Below are 20715 nucleotides of genomic sequence, written 5' to 3'. Positions count from 1 at the left end.
GAAAAATCTTGAAGCCCAACGGCTCTGGTTACAAAGATGACCCGCACCTTCACTACATTTAACCAGGATGAATAATACTAGCTTGATATTTTTATAAAACATGAGAATTACATTTAGGGTAAAGGAAAAAAACGGCTAAGAGATTAAAACGGTGGGCTCCTCCTGGCACACATGCCAGTTTCTTATCTCTTTTCACTTGCCGCGCGCTGCTGGCTGGCCCGACTGTCCGAATGGCTTCCGTACTCCTCCCTTCAGAATCCCCATCTTACCTCCCTCTTGGGAGGAAGATCCCCCCGATGCTGCCGCTGCCGTTGCGTTGTTGAGATTGGGCGATTCGCGACGCTGCTTGGCGAAATGCAAAACGAGTGTATTTTATCTCGCAGAGCTGCACCCCAAATTCTCCCTTTACGTTACCCACCGCATCACGTCATGGTCAACGACGCACACGTTTCGCCTTAACGGTTGAAACGGAACGAAAATCTCTTGCCATCCGTCAGTAGATCAACGCACTCTGCGCTCGATTGGGGCGGTGGTGTGGACCGGGAGAGACTCTGGGGACAGCTCTGATGCTGGCGAGGAAGATCCTTTTTTGACTTTGACATGTGGTAAATGTTTGATGAAGAAAAATGATTGTTGAAAATTACCATTCTGGCGACGGCAGCCGATGACGATGACGGCGACGACGAAGTCTCAGTCAGTCATGAATTACTGCTGGGCGCATTATTCACCGGGCTGGTTTCTTTTTAAAAAGTTGTATTATAATTCTAACCATCTGATGCGAATGATGGTGTGGGGAGAGGTCTTTCGTTCCGAAAATAAAACGTAGCTCGTCATCATTTTTGCGGCGTTTTGGTGTCCAGTTTTATTACACACTGCTGCTTTGTTGGCACAGAGGGGAGCGACAAGAAGTTGAAAATTTCCAAAAGTCCTGAATGCGATCGGCTGAGATTATGTTCGCCCGGGAGTAGTGCGGCCTCTATATGGGTACTCTCTATTGGAGTTTTTTTTTTCATTCTTCAACGAGGCGGCTGTGATGTGCCGAATGATATTGGATAATCGCCTGAAGGTACAAAAAGTGCACTCTCTCAGTTTTGGAAGCGGAAAATGGATGACAGAGAAATGATCGTTCCATAGAATTTACATTAATTTTTAATTAGTTTTTCAACCTAGCACGTGGTGGAATTCAATGGGATATTATGAATTCGTCTTATGACAAGAGTCAGCACATGTTTCGATTAGGTTACGACTTAAACTAAGCAGCAGAAAGAAAAGTGAACGCGCTTATACAGGATGAAAGGGAAACACTTTTCTTTCATAATTTCACACGGGTCCAAAAAGCACAGGTTCAAAATCAAAAGGCACGAAAAAAAATTGTGAAAACTAATGCTGATTTGTCTGAGTTACATTGCCGTTTATATTTCTACCTTGTAAAAAAATGTGTATGCACAATTTCGCAACCGTGAACCACTGTTGTTGGTTGATGGCCCTTGATGGTGCTTTTTGAAAAGAGGTGGATTTTTTTTAATGCGTTTCAGATCAACACGAATGTTCTGTGGCTGCCAAAACGGGCAGCGACGATGCCCGATGATGCGTATAAAATGAACGGACTCACTGAGAAAGTATTTTATGATTTTCAGTAATCAATCAAATTCACCCAAATGGTCAGCAATCGGATTGGCATCGCACGAATTAAAATTCATTTCAACATACGGGTACGGGGTGGAGGTGGGTGGCATTGTATGATTTGCTTACCTGCACAGTAACGGTGGTTTCGGTGCTTTGAACGCCATCGGTGACGCTGATCAACAGCCGGTAGATATCTTCGGTTTCGCGATCTAGCGTATCGCGCAGCTTTAGCAGGCCGGTGTTCTTCTCCAGCAGGAACTTTCCGGTGTCGCCTTTCACCAGCGAGTACTCCAAGGTACCCAGTGTGTCCGGATCAGTTGCGGTTATTTGGGCTACCGTCTGTCCCACGGCTAAATCTTCCGACACGGAAAATACCAACGGAACGTCACGAAATGTCGGTGGGCTATCGTTTTTGTCCAACACATTCACTCGGATCTGCCGCGGGGTAAAGGGAGAGAAGAAACAGAGAAAAAGGATAATTTAATAATACAATAGATTATTATCGAAGGGGGCATATGTTTTATGTTTTGGATGAAGAAAGAGATGTGTGGCTTGTAATTTGGATCGATCGAGGACGCTGCGCAAATTGCGTCCACGGAGCTGATAACAGCAATAGAGACGATACCGCAGGGCACGGGCTGGCTACAGCGAGATCGTGACTCAGTTTCACCATGGTGCAGTGCACTGTCATTTTGGGGAGGAATATTGCAAAGTTTCAAATGGGGGAATATGCACGTAGGGTTTTTCCTCTGATAAGTATGATTGGTTGATTAAGATGAAGAATTACCTTAGAGCAGAATTCATTTAACACAATTCCGAGAAAACCATAACAAACTGTTTTTTAGCAAATTTACATAATTTAATGCTAATTAATTTCTTTGAGAATGTCCATCAATTATAGACAAAATTTAAAGCCCAAGGGAGTAGTTGCAGTTCTTAATTGTAGTAGAAAAATTGTGTTCAAGGGTATTGGGGTGATTGCATATCCGAAATAAAATGCATTAATTACAATAAAATGAAGCCAAATCCAAAATTTCATGAAAAAGAAAAACTGAAAATTAAAAAAAAAAAACTTCTGTACATCAAGTTTTATATAGAATTGACTAGCATCTGATTTACTATCTGCAAAACAATCCGTAGTTAATGAAACAGACGCAAGATAGTCGCAAATACCAAGCACATTTCAATATACCCAGCGAACTAGTTCTACAATGTGCACCCAAAGTGCGTGTACCCTATTATTTAGAGATTATGCAACACTAAAAGCACGCTGCTGGTTCTTGAGCTCCAGCCACTCCGATCCGGTCAAATTCGATCTCAAAGCGTTCAATTTGTTCGCAAGTCGCCGCCGGTTACTGCATGACATGTCTCCTTGCACAAAAGAGCCATCATCATGCCAAGCGCGGGCTGAAGGCTTCTGTGGTGTGCAGCAGACAAGCGCAGCGCAACCACCGCGTTTGATCGGACCAGCCGACTTGTAATCATAATGCGAGTGTTGTCTACATTCTCGCGTCCGCTGTAAACATTTGGCGCATAGATTTTGATGTCGCGCTGCTAACGACCGACAACACCACTAACTGGGTTCGCAGCTACCGGGCTGGCCGTGCTGCAGAACGACCATACTACCCTACTGTTTCTGGTGCAGGCGCGAGCTCGATCTCCTGCCGGATTAGCCGCACATATTGCTAATTTATTGCACACCCATGGGTCATGATGGGCGGCAACGGTGGCGGCTGGTAGCGCTGGCGATGGAGACGATGGTCGGGACCACTTTTGCGACGCTCGAGACTAACGAAGGCAAAGCTGGGACAAAGTTCTACTTCTACGGCTGTCGACGTTTCCAATAGAATAAATATGAAATAAGTTTATTGGTATCGGTATTTATTTTTATATGGTCATAGAAAAGCTCAATATTTATTTTATCTGCCGTTTTTTCTCTCCTTGCTGTTATTTTTTAGCCGGCGGTCTGTAGATAAAGCACTGAGAACCAAACGTGTGGGGCGCTCTCGATCAATTCTTTTAGCCTTTTCTGTATTTCTGGGTGTTTTGAAGGACTGTGGTATCGCTTCAAAAATTGAATTCTTCCGTTAAAAGATCGACACTTTGTATCATACTCAGGGTTGTGCTGAATCATTATCATACGATAATGATTGGAGTTTGCATGTTTGCACAACACAGTTTCTAGGTTTTCTCCAAATTTATCAGAAATATCCACACTAGATCCATTGCATACGGTAATTATATTTATTTACTAAGCATGACAGGTGTTAAAGCTTAAAATATTGTAACCGAAGATGAATTAGAGGCATTTGGAATTCACAGGGAGCCGCTCCGAAAATCGTCAAATAAATGTCGAGCCCTTGTTTTCACTTATTTAACATGGTTTTTTGTTTTATTTTATCAGTGTTGGCTTATGACTAGGATTCTTAATGAACCCCAACATATACCAAACGCCAAAGTAATTTGATTTTTATGCCACGCTGGTATCAATTTATTATTATTTACCTAGGTAAAGTTTTGCACTTTTTCGAGGTTTTCTAACCTTCGCAACATATTTGCAACCACTTCTAAATAACAAGTCTAAGATTTGATTTACATAATAGCTCTACGTTTTGTACTAGAGGATTTAAAAAATGCACCCTAAAAATGGTCGAATTGTGTAGTGCAATTTTTCTGACCAAAAATGGAAGCTAAATACTAGGGGATTTAAAAAAAAGTTTTCTTAATTTGATCATGTGGGAGCTTCCATTTTTGGTCAGAAAAATTACATCACGTTTATTAAATGGATATTATCTATTATCTGCACCAAAACTTATTTTTTAGTGTGCTTATAATTTCTGGAACAGTGAGTGAATGATCGATAGTTTACCCATCGCCTGAAACTGTTTCAATGCAGGTTAGAACTAAGTATTCTTACTCCGTAGAATCCCGTTCCACTTCGTACGGCATCTTTCAAAAGTCCTAAAGGGCAGGTTAGAGATTATGCAGCACGTTCTAATGCACAATGCAGAGAGACGGAGGCATTTGCGATTCAAGTCAGCATGTCTACAAGTGCAACAAGGTTGAAGTTGTTCCTTGGTCGCTGTAGTAAAAGCAACGGATTCTAGATGAAGCGTGGTCTAAATATCAGAATCGACTAGTGGGTGAGTAAGAGTAAGCGAGTAAGAGTGAGTGAGTAAGAATTAATGAGTGAGTGAGTGAGTGAGTAAAATTTAATGAGCTAATGAGTAAGAGTGAGTGAGTAAATAATAGTGAATGAACAAGAGTGAGTGAGTGAGTAATAGTGAGTGAGTGAGTAAGAGGGAGTTACTAAGAGTTTGTAAGTGAATAACAGGAGGTGCATGAGTAAATATGAGTGAGTGAGTAAGTGAGTGAATAAAAGTGAGTGAGTGAGCGAGTAAGAGTAAGTGAGTGAGAGTGAGCGAGAATGAGATACCGAGTGATTGCGAGTAAATAATTGAGCGGAAGTGGATGAGTGAGTAAGAGTGGGTGAGTGAGTAACAATCAGTGAGGCAGAGGAAGTGAGTGAGTAAGGGGGTGTGTGTATGAGAGACAGCGGAGATCTTGTTTCTCTTTGGGAAGTCGCCTTGGCTAAAAGCAGGCATCATCTCTGTTCGCATTACATCGGGCAGACGCGTTACTTTTAAAAAGGCATTATTTCCTCTGTCCTTATATCGAGCAAACGCGTTCATTTAAAGAAGGCAGTATTTCCCCTGTGTGCCTAATACCGGGCGAATGCATTTCTTTAAAGAAGGCAGCATCTCCTCTGTATAAGCCACATACCGGGCAAACGCATTCATTTGATGAAGTCATTATTCCATCTGTGTACCTTACTCCAGAGAAAAGGCATTCGTTACTAGAAGGCATTATTCCCACTGTGTGTATGATACCGGGCAAATGCGTCCATTGAAAGAAGGCATCATCTCCTCTGTCTGCCTTATGCAGTTTTAAAAACGCTCTTGGAGAAAGCGATTTACTTTTCAAGTATACTATAAAACCACAATAAATCCATCGATGTTGGTAGGGCTGTGTGCCTTACACTGGGAAAACGCGTTCAATAACTTTTCCGTTTCTGTAAAAGGAATCGACCATGCTATTGAGAAGGGGCAGCAGGGACTATGTCCAAGGGCTTGACGACCCCTCCCCATGGCCACTGCGAGTTAGGGGGCCTGCCTAGGATGTGGTGGGGTTTGACAGCGGGCTCTGTTAAACCTCTACAAAAAGCTGCATGTGTCCATAAGCAGGCCCTATCAAACCCAGTCAACACATGAACGTATATGGTGTCGTGTAGGATGCTGAAGTGCAGGCGATAGAGGTACTTTTCCACACAACATGTATGTATATCGTCTCCAATTTAGCATCTTGTATTGCACCATGAGCGATTTTATGTAGACTGGGAAGCGACCGTGTGCCGCTCAAAGCGCACAAGCCCAACACGAGTGCCAACCGGCACATCGGGATTAATACCAGTGAGATCCTGATTACGGTATACTGGTCAAGGTAAGTGACAGACACGCGCGCGCGAAAGTAATGCAAAATAAACGACATGTAAAATGAACGTAAATTTACATTCTTACTTAACGTCAAATAGAGATAAAATAAGGGTTGCTGAATAACATTAGCTTTCCGATTACTATCAATTATTTTCAATCCCGTTTCTTTTTTACTTTTCTTATGTTAATGAAATGATAACGCGGGCGCCTAATCCGAAATTCAAATGAACAATCGCTCACTTTGAGCGATTGATTGTTTATTCTCGCGAAGAATGAACAATTGAACAAATTAAGGAAATGCTAATACTGCTGTGTAGAAGTTTCATAGGTCACATCACTTTCCATGGTGAATCCCGATCTTTGTTACTGATTACCCCACCCAACTAACACTACTTCCTTCCCGTGGTAAATGTGGAGATGCAGAGGTATTCTCGGTCTCTTGTAGCAACAATTACCACACACTCACATTCCCTCCCTTTCCCAACTGACTGTAAGGACTTGGCCGGCGCCGTTATTGATCAATATTTGCGAGCTGCTGAAACGTGCACTTCGAGAATAGTTGGTATTACGCATTGCAAGAAAAATTTGGAATCCTGGAAAATTCAAAGCGCCTCCAATGAATATTTTCCGGGCTAATGATCAAAGATAGCTAATGCAAAATTTTAGACGTTTTATTTATATTTATATTTATGACATTTCTATATTTAATCCAATCTGAAGGAAAATAAGGATAAGGACTATGCCCAAGAGTCTCAACAATCCCTTCCTTAGCCACTGTGAGCTGTGGAACTTGCCTAGGATGTGGTGGGGTCTAAGCTGCATGTATCAGCTACCAGAGCGATCGTTTGCGCTCGAAGCACACTAACCCAATTCATGGTGGAGTCTTAACAGACCCGTCACGACGGCCTCCCGGCGAGACAAGAAGTATACCCAGACTCGATAAGCCACCGATAACACCAATCATTACCAACAAAATGAGTGTTTTAGGACGTGAAACTGCATAACATTCTTCTTAATTTGATAGATATTTCTTCGATTAACATATTAGGAACCAGTCCTACATTTCGAGTTTATTGGCATATTATTGCTAAACTGATGATGAGTCCTTTCATATTTATATAATTAGGTACACGTGTAAACACGCTATTCAACTTATTGGGCTTTATGATAGTTGATTTGATATCATGTTCAATTCAACGCATTATTATTATTTATTTATTCAGACTAAGGCCGAAGTGGCCTGTGCGGTATATAAGAGTCTTCTCCATTCGGCTCGGTCCATGGCTACACGTCGCCAACCACGCAGTCTACGGAGGGTCCGCAAGTCATCTTCCACCTGATCGATCCACCTTGCCCGCTGCGCACCTCGCCTTCTTGTGCCCGTCGGATCGTTGTCGAGAACCATTTTCACCGGGTTACTGTCCGACATTCTGGCTACGTGCCCGGCCCATCGCAGTCGTCCGATTTTCGCGATGTGAACGATGGATGGTTCTCCCAACAGCTGATGCAATTCGTGGTTCATTCGCCTCCTCCACGTACCGTCCGCCATCTGCACCCCACCATAGATGGTACGCAGCACTTTCCTTTCGAAAACTCCAAGTGCGCGTTGGTCCTCCACGAGCATCGTCCAGGTCTCGTATCCGTAGAGGACTACCGGTCTAATTAGCGTTTTGTAGATTGTCAGTTTGGTACGGCGGCGAACTCTATTCGATCGGAGCGTCTTGCGGAGTCCAAAGTACGTACGATTTCCAGCCACTATGCGTCTACGCATACTATGTATGATTTGTTCTATGCGGGGATTGCCTTCTGCGCGTTATTTCCGCGGAGCCATCCAAATTTTTCTTTTTCTCCGTAATAAATCCCAATCACTTTTTACTTGGATCGTAGTGCAATTTGCACCAGTTCTGATCAATCACGGAGTAGCAACCATTGATATGTACAGTCAGTCTAAGCTAAGCTAAGCTAAGCTAAGGAATCGACCATGCTATTGAGATATAAAAAGATATTTCTCTTGAACACGATATCAACCTCGTGTTATGGCTAGGTGGTATTCGAACAAATGACTTTTCCCCGAATGACTTTCGGTCAAACGACGAGAAGGGTCTATTTTTCGAAGGCCACAAGGCCGGAAGGTTTTTGGTTTTTGGCCGAACAAACCATTAGGTCATTACTCGTTACGGTTACCCGTTCAGTAATTGGCATGGACACGTTGGGCGAAATGAAATTTTCAACCAAATGACTCTCTCTCTGTCAAGCGACCATTTCGGCCGCACTACATTTTTGGCCTGTTAACCTATTCCGCCATTTCGACCAAACGATCTGTTAGGGTAAACAACTTTTTCTTCCAAACTACCAGTTCAGTCGTATGTCGCTCTCGGCCAAATAACAATTTCGGCCTAAGAACCGTTTCGGTCAAATGCAATTTGGCTAGATAACTATCGGCTTAATGTGTTATTAGGTCAAATGGCCTTTCCCATTTTGTTTAACGTTATTTCCCATGGAATTTCCTGACTCGAGTACGAGACACTAAAGACACAACCTCAAAGTTGAGGTTGAAATACGTATCTGTAAAGATAACAAAACGTCTGAGCCGTAGCGTGCAGTTGGCGGGACTGGACAAACCAGAAACTTATCCGATTGGGGATGAAAATCCAATCCAATATTCGATGGGCAGCACTGTAGCGTATAGTTGACCAGGTTAGCTTTCGCCAAGGGCGCCGCAATTTAGAACTGTGGGAAATGATGACAAATCTCGTCAAGATTTTTTACGCGGTTAGATACCACTTGAATTGAACAGAAAATATAATTGAAAAGAAGAATGACCAGGCGTCTGGGAAAGAAGCCCTAGATCAGGAATTTTATACGCCAAAGGCGAAACACAGAGTAGACTGTAAAAAACCACATATATGTTTTGTTCGTGACTAAGAAATCTAAGCCGTTTTCAAACAATAGATACCCGGATTTAGTGATAGGGAGTTTGTATGAATTTGAGATAAATAATCTCATTTTATGGTTCAAAGCGGACTATAACGATCGCATTCAATCCAGTGATATTTTCGATTCCTTTAAACCAGATATTAGTATGATGGTAAAAACAAGCAAATATTCGATGATATTTGAAATTTGTTTTTCTATTGGGTCTATATAATCTGGTAAAGCTTTAAACGAAGCACCTATAGAAAGACATGCTGAATGCGAGAACCTGCATCGAGGAATTTCAGTAATAATGACAACTGATGTACTTCATAGCTGAAATTTATTGGCCTACCAATGCCACCAAACTACCGATAAACCCACTCCAGGAATTAGTATATCTTGATCCGAATAGGTCCGGAGTTTTTTTTCCTTGATGCGACTTGGTTTAATTGCTATTCCTACATTCTACCAATTCTCTCCAAAGTTGAAGTTTATTTCAAGTCCACAGTTCTTTCAAACCACTGACCAAGGTCTAATGGCGATTCCGAGTGTCATTCGACCCAAAGTAGGATTCTTCTTGAAGCGACTACGCCCGATTCCCTATTGCGTGAATTCACAACAAGGAAGTCTGGTTTTTTGTCCATAACACACGAGATTTTTTGAAATGTTCTAGTCTTTTTAATAATCCTTACTCCCTACTTATTGGAACATTCAGGATATAGAGGCTTAAGGAATTCATAAAGCAAACATTTATTAAATCCACCAGGCAGTGTTGTCCTACACTCTGTGCAAAAATTTCTGCTCTTTAATTTTAGTCAATCTAAACGATTTTGTGAGTGTTTAGACATTAGATCAAGACAAAATTTTCAAAACGACTTATCTGCTTTTGTAAACAAAGATTCAAACGACGATTGGACGAATCTGATAGCTCTCCCACGCAAACCAACACCTTCAACAGGTAGCGGAATCCTTCACCTACCTATTAATGGTGTTAGTTTGCGTGTGAAAGCTATCAGATTCGTCAAATCGTCGTTTTAATCTTTGTTTACAAAAGCAGATAAGTCGTTTTGATAATTTTGTCTTGAGATGACACATGGTTCAAATGAAGTCTCGTATATATATATATATATATATATATATATATAATTTTTTTTGATCCAAGGACTCTTCGACACCTGCGGGCGAATTGAATACAGCAGCGGTTTTCAACCTGGGGTACATGTACCCCTTGGGGTACCTTTGCCGGACCCAGGGGGTACTTCGGGCAAAAATGCGTAATGGCGGACGAATTACAGTTGAAATTAAAACCTGGAAGGCTCCTAGAATTTTAAGAGGTTCGGAAACTTTCTTTCAAAAAGTCCGGAAGCCTACTTTTGAGCTTTTTCTTTAAACTTTTTTTTTCTTTTATCCTTTTTTAAATTCTCGAAAAACTACTTTCAAGAGGCTTGAAAGGCTTCTTTCAACAGGTTCCAAAGCCTCCTTTAAAGAGACTCGGAAAGTCTGAAAGCCTCCTTTCAATGGGTCTGGAAGCCTCCTTTCAAGAGGTTTGGAAGTCTTCTTTTAAGCTTTTTCTTTAAACATTATTTCTTCTTTTATCCTTCTTTTAAAATCCTCGAAAGGGTTTTTTTTCAAAAGGCTCGGAAAGCTCCTATCAACATGTTCGAAAGCCTCCTCGGAAGCCTACTTTCAACAGGCTTGAAAGAATCCTTTCAAGAGGTTTGGAAGCCTCCTTTCAAGTGACCCGGAAACTGGAAACCTCATTTCAAGAGGCCCGGAAGCCTCCTTTCAAGAGGCGAGGTCCGGAAGCCTCCTTTCAAAAGGCCCGGAAGCCTTCTTTCAAGAGGCCCGGAAGCCTCCTTTGAAGAGGCCCGAAAGCCTCCTTTCAAGAGGCCCGGAAGCCTCCTTTAAAGAGGCGAGCTCCGGAAGCCTCCTTTCAAAAGGCGAGGTCCGGAAGCCTCCTTTCAAAAGGCGAGGTCCGGAAGCCTCCTTTCAAAAGGCCCGGATCCTCCTTCCAATAGGCCCGGAAGCCTCCTTTCAAGAGGCCCGAAAGCCTCCTTTCAAGAGGCCCGGAAGCCTTCTTTTAAGCTTATTTCTTTAAACTTTCTTTTTTCTTTTCTTTTTTTTTAAAGCTCGGTAATAACGGGCTTGGTAGTCATATGGCTACTGCTTCTGTCTAATACGCAGGAGGTCGTGGGTTCAATCCCAGGTCCGTTCCATTATCCTACTTTGAATCTTTCTCTATATTTCTCATGTTCTCATGCAATCGCTAGAACTGGAAATGGACTTCCATACCGTTTCCAATACTATTCCTATACCTTCAACTTGAGTATTCTAACAGTAATCTGCTAGAATTGGAAATGAAGCTCGTTTCCTACATCCAGTTATAAATTCCATCAGTTGCCTCCTCCTATCTATCACATTGGCAGCTCGTTAACCAAGACGGACCTCTGCCTCTCGAACCTAACCCAAACATTCCAACAAATTCCGCATGAACTCGTGGCAAGTGCAGAGGTATATTCGGCTTGCAGTGGGCGAGTGATTGCATCATCATTTCCTCCCCCTTCCCTACATTGACTTGCATTCTGACGTGGAAGACGCCAGTATGACCTAACAAATGCAAACATCTCAAGTCCCAAGCAAACATCTGTTGGTTCCCTGTGCAAGAACAGCTGATCTGGTCATAATGGAGTAGCAACTACGAGCAGTCAATCAAGCTCAAGCTCAAGCTCTTTTTTTAAAAAGCTCGGTAAGCTCTTTTCAATAGGCTCGGTGGCCTCATTCCAAGAAGTTCAAGTGGTTCGGAAGCCACCTTTTAAGAGGCTCGGAATTATTTTTCCAAGAGGCTTGGAAACATACTTTCAAGCGGCTCATAAGCATTCTTTAAAGATGCTCCTTTCAAGTGGTTCGAAAACCGCCTTTCAAGAGGCTCGGAAGCCTATCTTCAAGATGCTCGGAGGGCTCTTTTTGAAAGGCGTGGAATCCTACTTTCAAGAGGCTCGGAAGCCTCCAATAGTCAAAAAAGTTCTGTATGAAGCTCGATGTATGAGACTTAATTTGAATCGAGAGGTTTTCATTTTTTATATACTTATCTTATAAGTTACGCTTATTTGCATTTACAGCAAATATCATAGGGGGTACCTCAATTAATGAACCGTTCAGAACCGAATACAGCCATCTACCCATCTCTCCAATTATTATTTTTTGTTTCCTGACGATCTATTTTCCGATCGTAAATATTACCTTCCATAGCACCCACCTTATCCAAAGAGTGATTTTAAAAATATCCCAGCTCTTATCATGCTATTTGTTTTAAACATGCATGAAAGTAAGGGGCGCCCAATAACGGTTTCGCCGAGGTGGCTGGGAGTCCACGCTACGGCTCTGCAAAACGTAGTGGAATTAAATGGAAAATATGAAACTCGTCTTAGACAGTTGAAGTGGAATGTCTGTCTTAAAGAGCTTAAATAATTTATCTAGAAATTTTAAACAATTTTACATAGATTTTTGAAAAACCGCGTAGATTCCAAAGATTTTTTGTAGAAATCTACATTAAAGACTGTTCGTTCGCGGGAGTATATTCTCGCGAAAATTCCAAAAAGTTTCCCGTGAAACTCCTAAGAGTCTTCCGCGGATATTCCGAAGAATTTTCTGTGCTAATTTCGAAGAATACTCGACAGAAGCTCAAGAGAAACTTTTCTTGATATTCCGAACATTTTCCTGTAGAAATTTTGAACAATTTCTCGTAAAAATTCTGAAGAATTTCTCATGTAAATTCCGAAGACCTTACTTTGGTAATCCCGAAAAATTCTCGAAACATCAAAGTTGTTCCCGTGGAATATCCGAAAATAATTTTCAAATGCATATTTTGGAGAATTTTGTAGGAAATTTCATGAGAGACACATATTCACGTCGTCGCCGACCAAAATTCTAACAAACGCTTATGGGATGTAATGCCAATAAGAAGAAAAATATACGAGAAAGGCAAAAAAGTATAATGATGAATGTGAGAAGTATGAAGTGCGAAGTTAGAGGTAGCACATGAAAAAAGAGATATTTTTGGCCGTCAACTACAGGGGTTAGACAAAAAGGTTGAGATAGGTAAAATTTTGTCGAAATTCAAATCAGCATAACTTTGCGTATAATAATCCGATTTTGATAAAACCAGAACCATCAGAAGCGGAAACTCTTCTAGTATACTGTCCCTCTGCAAAACCTTGATTTGGTCCTTGGCCATCGGAGATGTTCCAGGTTTTCCGAGGGTATGTTCAAGATGCATTTTTTCCTCTGCTTGTCATTTTATGTGACGTTTACTTTCACCAATGTTTTATGCTTTCTCCAAAAACTAGAACTAATATGCCGATCAATGGTGGCTGTAGATCAAGAATCCATTTAAACTACGCAGAGATATGATCATTTCCGTAAAAACGGTACTGGGAACATGATGAAATGATAACAGATCGGAATAATGCAAATATGAGTAATCTGACTTCAAGGCTTTGCGAGACGATGATTACAGAAACATTTCCAGAATGATAATGTCCACTGCCACCCTTAGAGCAGGTTCCGTGGGCCTTCCAGGAGGGGCCGGTTTTGGCACTATCTGGAACCATGCATATATGGGTGTCAAAAGTCATGTTTTTCCAAGACGATGAATGTAGGATCTTTATTAAAGATACATTTTGAGGACTGTAAGACTCTCTGGCTAATTTGTAACAGGTTCCGGGTGTTCTGCAAAAGTGACATTTGTTCAGGGTGTATGGCCAATCCCGTACCGTTTTCACGAAAATGGCCATATCTCTGCGTATACCTAACGGATTTTCGATCCGCAGCCAGCATTGATTAGCATATTAGTTTCTGGGGAATGCATAAAATATGATGGCAGTAAACGTCATATAAAATGACAAGCAGAAGAAAAAATGCATTTTTAATATACCCTCAAAAAATCCGGAACATCTCCGGTGGCCAATGCCCAATCGGAGGTTTTGCATGGGGACAGTATACTAGAAGAGTTTCCGCGTCCGATGGTCCCAGTTTCATCAAAATCGGATCATTCTACGCAAAGTTATGCTGATTTGAACTTCGACAATTTTTTGCATATCTCAACCTCTATTTCAGAAAAACGACGTTTTTGACCAAATTACCTGTTATCCCAATGGCCCTCTCTGCCAACAACTATTTCGGCTAAACGGCATTTTCGGCCAAATGACCTGTTCGGCCGAATGCCACTTTCAGCCGTATATTCCTTTCGACAAAATGAGATTTTCGGCCAGTCCGTTTTCGGCTTAATAACCGTTTCGGCCAAATGTTCAATCGGCCAAGTGGAATTCACCAAATAGCATTTGGTCAAACGACTCTTCCCCAACAAATGCAATTAGGTTAATTCTATAGGAGATATAATTTTCACCGTCATCGGTTCTCACCCTTTTTCTCGAGAGGTACCTCTTCGAACTGTTGCGTTTATTGAGGTACCCCCTATTTTTATTTTCTTCTTCGTTGAATGTGTAGAATTAACTTTCTTCGGTAAAAACAATATATAAAAATCCATATGTAAATACAAAACGATTGGGGTTTGACGGCTCTTTAAGAAAAAACTTTATTCAGTGAATAAGTCAAACGATGCGATTCTTTCCGAAGAACTCAAGCATGATGCTCTCCCTGCAGTATCGCAAGCGAGTTAGCTCGCGTATGAGCCTCGATGATTGGCGCTCGGCCTCGATGATTAAGATTTGAATATAATTTTACCAACACTGGAGATCAATCATGACTTTTTTTCTTAAGCAACCGTAACTCGTGTATCAGTAAAAGTAAAAAAAAAGTAAATTTTTCAAACATTTCCAGAAGGACTATGGAGGTTCATTCTGGTCTTGAGTCTGGTAATAAATAAATAAATAAACAGGTAACAAACATAGATTGCTGTCGTGCAAAAAATATTAATAATATTGTGTTGCATTTAAATTCAAACCAAAAATGTGACGCGTCAGGGAAACTCAAGGAAAAACCCTTGTCATGTGGATTCTCTTTTGGGAACAACACACTACGCGTCCGCTATCCACATAGCTCGAAGATGTGCGACTCTTTCGACTCTCAAAATCGTCAGAAGTTTCGTAGAAATGTGAAAAATGTTAATTAATGGTGAATCACAAACCGATTTTCACAAATATTCCAGAATAAGAAATCTGTCAAAATATCCCAGAATAAGTAAGCTGTCCACACTGCTGGGTGGTTTCATATGTGTCATTTCCGAATAATGCTTTTTCACGGCTTGTGCACCAGATTGGGATTTTAGTTCTTCCATCCATTTCGAAAATAATAAGAATGGAAACTGCCATGATTACGATTGGACTGGTTGCAGATGGTCGATGGAAGCGGGGTGGGAAACCGTGCGATAGAGTGTGTTTCGCTCCGAACTTTGATTTCGAAACTTGGTGATCCACTGCGTTGCGGAGTGGCGGGGGACGTGTTTATAGAAGCAAGTATGCATACGACAGCGAAAAAAAATATAAAAGCTCGTTATGAATCTACGTATAGCATTCGGACGGGTCCGCTCCTCACACGAGCGTTGAATATGACGACGGCGCGGAGAGCTGAAACTTGAGCCTTATTCTAACCAACTCGGATGATGCTGGAATGTCGAGCTGGTTTTGTCCCGGAGAAAATGTAGAAAATATTAAAAGCGAGAGATAATGATAATGGCGTTGTCCGCTGGTGTTATATATGAGAATCATAACAATAAACGTAAAAAATAAGAAAAACGACAACGGTATAGAAACGCTTCATGTAATTAAGATTAGGATTGTACGTCGCGTTGGCAGTCTCAATTTCTGATTCGCTTTGTATTTTATTTTCGTTTTTGATCAAACGACCTAGATGACAAATTCTCGGTTCCATCCGACGCGAATCTAAATGAACCGCGTGGATTGAGATAGTACGTGCTCTCTCTCTAATGGAACTGTGGCAAATGTAGTTTATGTTAATGGTTTGCTTTGGACTTGAAGGCACCAATTTCATAATCGACTGCTGCGAATTTAATTTGAAAAATGTAATTTTATCTGGTTGGTTTCATATGGTTCATTTTTGCCTTCTTTTGTACTGTTGCGGTACGATTCGTGGTGCCTTTGAGTAGTTGATACCAAAGCTGCGATCGCGATCACATTGCGACCACCAGAGTTAGTCAGCATCTACCAGCAATCGTAGACCACGTCAATGGCGCACGCCATGAGCCAGCTCGCGAATAGGGTATTCGATGGAAGCTCAATGTTTTCGCGTCAATTAATCAATCACTGTGTTCTTTCGCACTGCTAGGTTCTTTTGTTAATATGGCAGTCAGCGCATGCACTTCAGTTTATTTAAAACTTATTTGTATACTTCTTTAACAATTGCTTTAGGATTGCTTGCTTTAGTGTTTCATTATGAAACTTCCTAAGTATATCGATGTGCTATATTGCTGTTTTGAGTTAATAGATTTTTTATAACAGCAAACACCCTAATAAATAGTAAAAAAACATTATTTGTATTCTGCTGGAATTGTCACAGCAATTGTAATTTGACAAAATAAAAGTTATCTTGCTTGCTAACTCATAATGCATTATGTTATAAAACTATTCTAATTTGCGTTCGCTCGGAGAAAAAAATCAGTTAAATCTAACGTTGAAATTAAATGCCAGACTACCCGACTGATCGGCTGCTGACGGATTCAAACTGGTTTTCTGCAATCCGGCTCTTTGAAGGTGCACCAAAAGACCGAAGCAACGTTCGATCAAGTCCAACCAATGATCGATGCGAAGCTTGAGAGTACTACTCCACTATGCAATCTATCCTCCGCCATCCGTGCGGCGCGTAATGGTACGTCAATTTCCAATCTAGAGCGAAAAAAACCTCGCGGTGTCTACGTCACACTCACATTCCGGGCGCTACTCGTGGCTGAAAGTACTGAAACATGTTGGTATCATGATAAACAAATGTTTTCTTTAAAAACTTCAGAACTTAATTGGAATTTTTATAATGTTCTGCTTATTTTCATTGGTATTGAAATCTTCGCTCGGACACTTGCTCTTCTGTTGAAGAAGGATTATTCTCCGACGGTCTGGATCATTTACACCTTATCACCAGAATCTATCAATCCTTCTCTAATCTCCTGAGAAGTGATATCGACATTCTGGTCATCGGGTTTGGCATATCTAAATTATTATTATGATTTATTATGACCGCAATGCCTAGGGGCGGAGTATATCAGTCGTGCAACCACGTTATAATCCTCGTGGGGAAAATGATCTTAATTTGATAAACATTTGTTAGAAGTGTCTAAGATATGAACAATTAGCACAAATATACATAATTAAGAGAATCTGATCTTTTCTAGGTCGCACGAGTATTGAGGGTAAATGCCAAAGACGGAATCCGTAAAAATAATCTCACAATTTTAACCCCATTATAAAAATGTATTGTTATCAAAATGTTCTTATTTTTATTTAAAAAATATTTCTATGATTTTATTTCAATATTTTGTATTTAAATATGCGACATTCATTTTGCTGCCATCTGCTGCGAAATTATGTTCAACCATCGTAACCGTGCCTCGCTTCCACTACCTCGCGATCCGGTAGCGCGAATAATGTGTCGCGCGAGTTAACCTCACCGCAGGCAGTGAGTGGCGTAACCCGAAAAGACAGATCCCGGTCTTAATTTAGATCGTTCCAGTCGTCCGAGCAGTGGCGGTATGCGCTGCAACGGTTGGCTTCTACCGAATAAAAAGTGAATCGTGTCATACGGATCAAATTAAATTGAATAGATATCGTCGGCTGCCGACAGAGAGAAATACCAGTCCGTCAATCGTTCATTGAAGAAGAGATTTTTCTTCCCCGGAATGGTTGGTCTTTTTTTCGCACTTTGTGATGCAATGCAGCGAGGAGATTAGTTTGCTCTTATGTAATAGGTTCGCAATACTCGTTTAACAATTAAGTTCACGGGTATCCAGTGTTGTCTTCACCGAGAGAATTATATTTTGTTGAATTGTAGTTTGTATATGTTAAAATAAAAAAGGTTAATAGTTTTTCAATAATGGTCAAGGTTTAGTAAGCTTTTTCAATAATGATAACTGGTGAGATCAATAATAAATGTTCATTTGGCTAAAATTTATTGAAATTTTTTTAGCATTACTTAGCGAAAAATATATAATCCAGTTTTCGCTCTATGCTGCTCGATCAATGATTGCATATCGTCATCTGCAAATAGTCTGTAAATCAGCTTCCAACAAATTGATATACTTCGCTCGCTGTGTATCTAGCCTTCTTGTTTTCGTCGCATCAGTATCAAGAATCGTTTTAACTGGATTATTACCAGACATTATGTACACTTGCCCGACCCACCGTAGCCGTGCGATTTTTGATGTATGGGCAACGTATAGTAAGGGAGTGTCTGCGATTGTGGGCCTATTTGCGTTTTTGCTCATAATTAATTTTATTCTATGTCAACATTATGCAGTGATATGAACACCTATGGAAAGTTACAGACCTTAGCTGATTTTTCTCCGAAGTAACTTTATTTTACCCAAATGTAAAAAGTTCGCAGTAATTTTATGAAGCGTTGATTTTTTGTCAAACAAAATTTTGTTCCCGGTATTTTGTGGCCATGTTTTAAAGTCGCTAGAAATGGAAAACTATCAAGTAAGATGCGTTTGAACTGATGAAAAAAGAAAGTTTGTTTGTTTTAGAATACTAATACAAAGATAATGGCTTTCAATGGCAATATAAAAAACAAAAATATTGCTTGTGAAATTGCTGATTCGCATGCAAGCGCACTTCAAATGCATAGGACGTTCGCAGCCATTGCAATGGGTGGAGTTTGCAGCGTCCTACATTTAATTACATTGAGTGGCCCACTACCGAAAAATGATTTTGTTCAGTAAATTTACACGACACAAACATTTCACTGGAATTTGATGGCAAATCACAAAGTCAATCAGTCTCGTCAGTTAACTGTCTTCCATCATCGAACGCCGTTATCAACCCCTTCATTGACCAAACGCTCCCAGACGCCTTCCTTGTGTCGGCAAATCCCGGTGGCCGATAAACCGGTGGTGTCCAACATAATTGAGTTGTCAGTCCGTGCGCCAACTGCAAACGCACAGGGCGTGTCACCAAGCAAGTTATCACCAGATCCCAGGTAGTCGACGCCGACCTAGTTGAACGTACGTAGATTCGGCGTGACTCAATGTATTGGCAGCGGACCATCCTGCTGGTACCTTCGCGTCGTGTAACAGAAGGCCCGAAGTTCCTCCGCCATTATCCTCACTCTCGCACCCTGTGATTCAGATATCGAGCAAAATAAACATTGCTCGTACTTGTAACATGAGAGAGCCATTCAAAGATTCCAAGTAATGCGATTTAAAATTTTTGATGGAAGCTCCTTGTCAATGAGAAAACCTTCCCTAAGCTACTTGCTCGGCAGAAGACGTGAGCTGGAACTCCAGCAGACGCAGCAGGCAGCGAAAAAAAAATGTTTTGGAGAAGTAAGATACGAAATGATGCGATGTAAGAAATTCTACAGCAGCGTCAAAAGAGTAATCGCGAGGTCGAAGATGGTGCTGTCCAATAGTCGGTCGAAAAGTGAACCGGACCGGAAGGTGGAGAAGTGTTTCGAATCTCGAGGGGTAACAGCGTTGGTAACAGGTCGTCATTAGAGATCTTCGAAGTCTATTCGGGAAGCCAGAGAAGTTGCAGAAGACGCCACTAACAAAGGTTGAAAAATATTAGGAAGCCAGAGAAGTTGCAGAAGACGCCTGAATAACACGATGCTGGTGCAGGAGCTGGCCGAAAAAGTGGCGCCAAGCTATAAGCTGGATTGGGCCCAATACGACCAGCGACAGGGTGGATACTGGACAGTCCGCTGAGGATGCTCACCAATTTCATGATTGACATAGTTTCACGCTGTTGATCAACGAGCAGTGCGGCTTGGAAGGTGTATTCATCGGAAGCAGAAGTTTGTGCATGTGCTGGATTTGCAAGCGGACCGATCATCTGATCCGGAATTGCGAGGGGGTGACGAATGACTTTTTGAGCGACGTACCAACATTTCCTATCGGATTGGACAATATGCCCCTGTTAGAGCCGTTGGAGTCACGTATCGGAAAGCTGAACGAACCGATCGTTGTACGATCTAAAATGGTCTGGACGATCAACGGTTCTGATAAACGAAGACCCACGGGGCAAACGTTCCTTAATGTACACTTCGTCACACCGGTGAGCAACCAGCAATTGCATGACTTGATGTAGCATCAGTACTTAAAGCGAGTGGGCGACCGCTTCGAAACAGGGTTGCTGTAGCACCAGGACGAGATTTCCTGATAGCTACCCGATAGCCATTGGACGGATGAAAGCCTTCGACCGTAAGTTGGCAGCGATGCCAATGCAAAAAGAGAACATGTGTCGGGAAATCAAAGAATACCGAGCGAAGGAGTATGTACAGAAGGAAACGACCGCGGTGTGGTATCTGCTATTGAACGACGTAAAAAATCCGCGGAAATTGGATAAAGCACTCCTGGCCTAGGATGCTGAAGGGTGATGTAGGGTGATCCACATTTGGAGCTGCCATTTCCGAGAGCATGCGGTCGCCTTCGTTGGTGACATAAAGAAATATACCACCAAGTTCTATATGAAATTCTCCTGCAACTGGGTGAACAAAA

At 41.5% G+C, this 20715-nt stretch overlaps 1 protein-coding gene across 1 annotated transcript in view; it reads right to left on the bottom strand.

Moving 5' to 3' along the window:
* LOC134210508 (cadherin-related tumor suppressor) overlaps window positions 1-20715 on the bottom strand; it is a 236466-nt gene that overhangs the window by 74629 nt on the left and 141122 nt on the right. Inside the window, exon 4 of the mRNA XM_062686549.1 lies at window positions 1753-2061. Within this exon, the coding sequence (XP_062542533.1) occupies window positions 1753-2061 (309 nt within the window). The remainder of the gene's footprint in view (window positions 1-1752; window positions 2062-20715) is intronic.

Source organism: Armigeres subalbatus, chromosome 2 (genome assembly GCF_024139115.2).
Source record: "Armigeres subalbatus isolate Guangzhou_Male chromosome 2, GZ_Asu_2, whole genome shotgun sequence".
In the NCBI taxonomy this organism is placed as follows: domain Eukaryota; kingdom Metazoa; phylum Arthropoda; class Insecta; order Diptera; family Culicidae; genus Armigeres; species Armigeres subalbatus.
The sequence above is the reverse complement of the archived record's forward strand: the minus strand, read 5'-3'. Positions and strand labels throughout refer to the sequence as shown.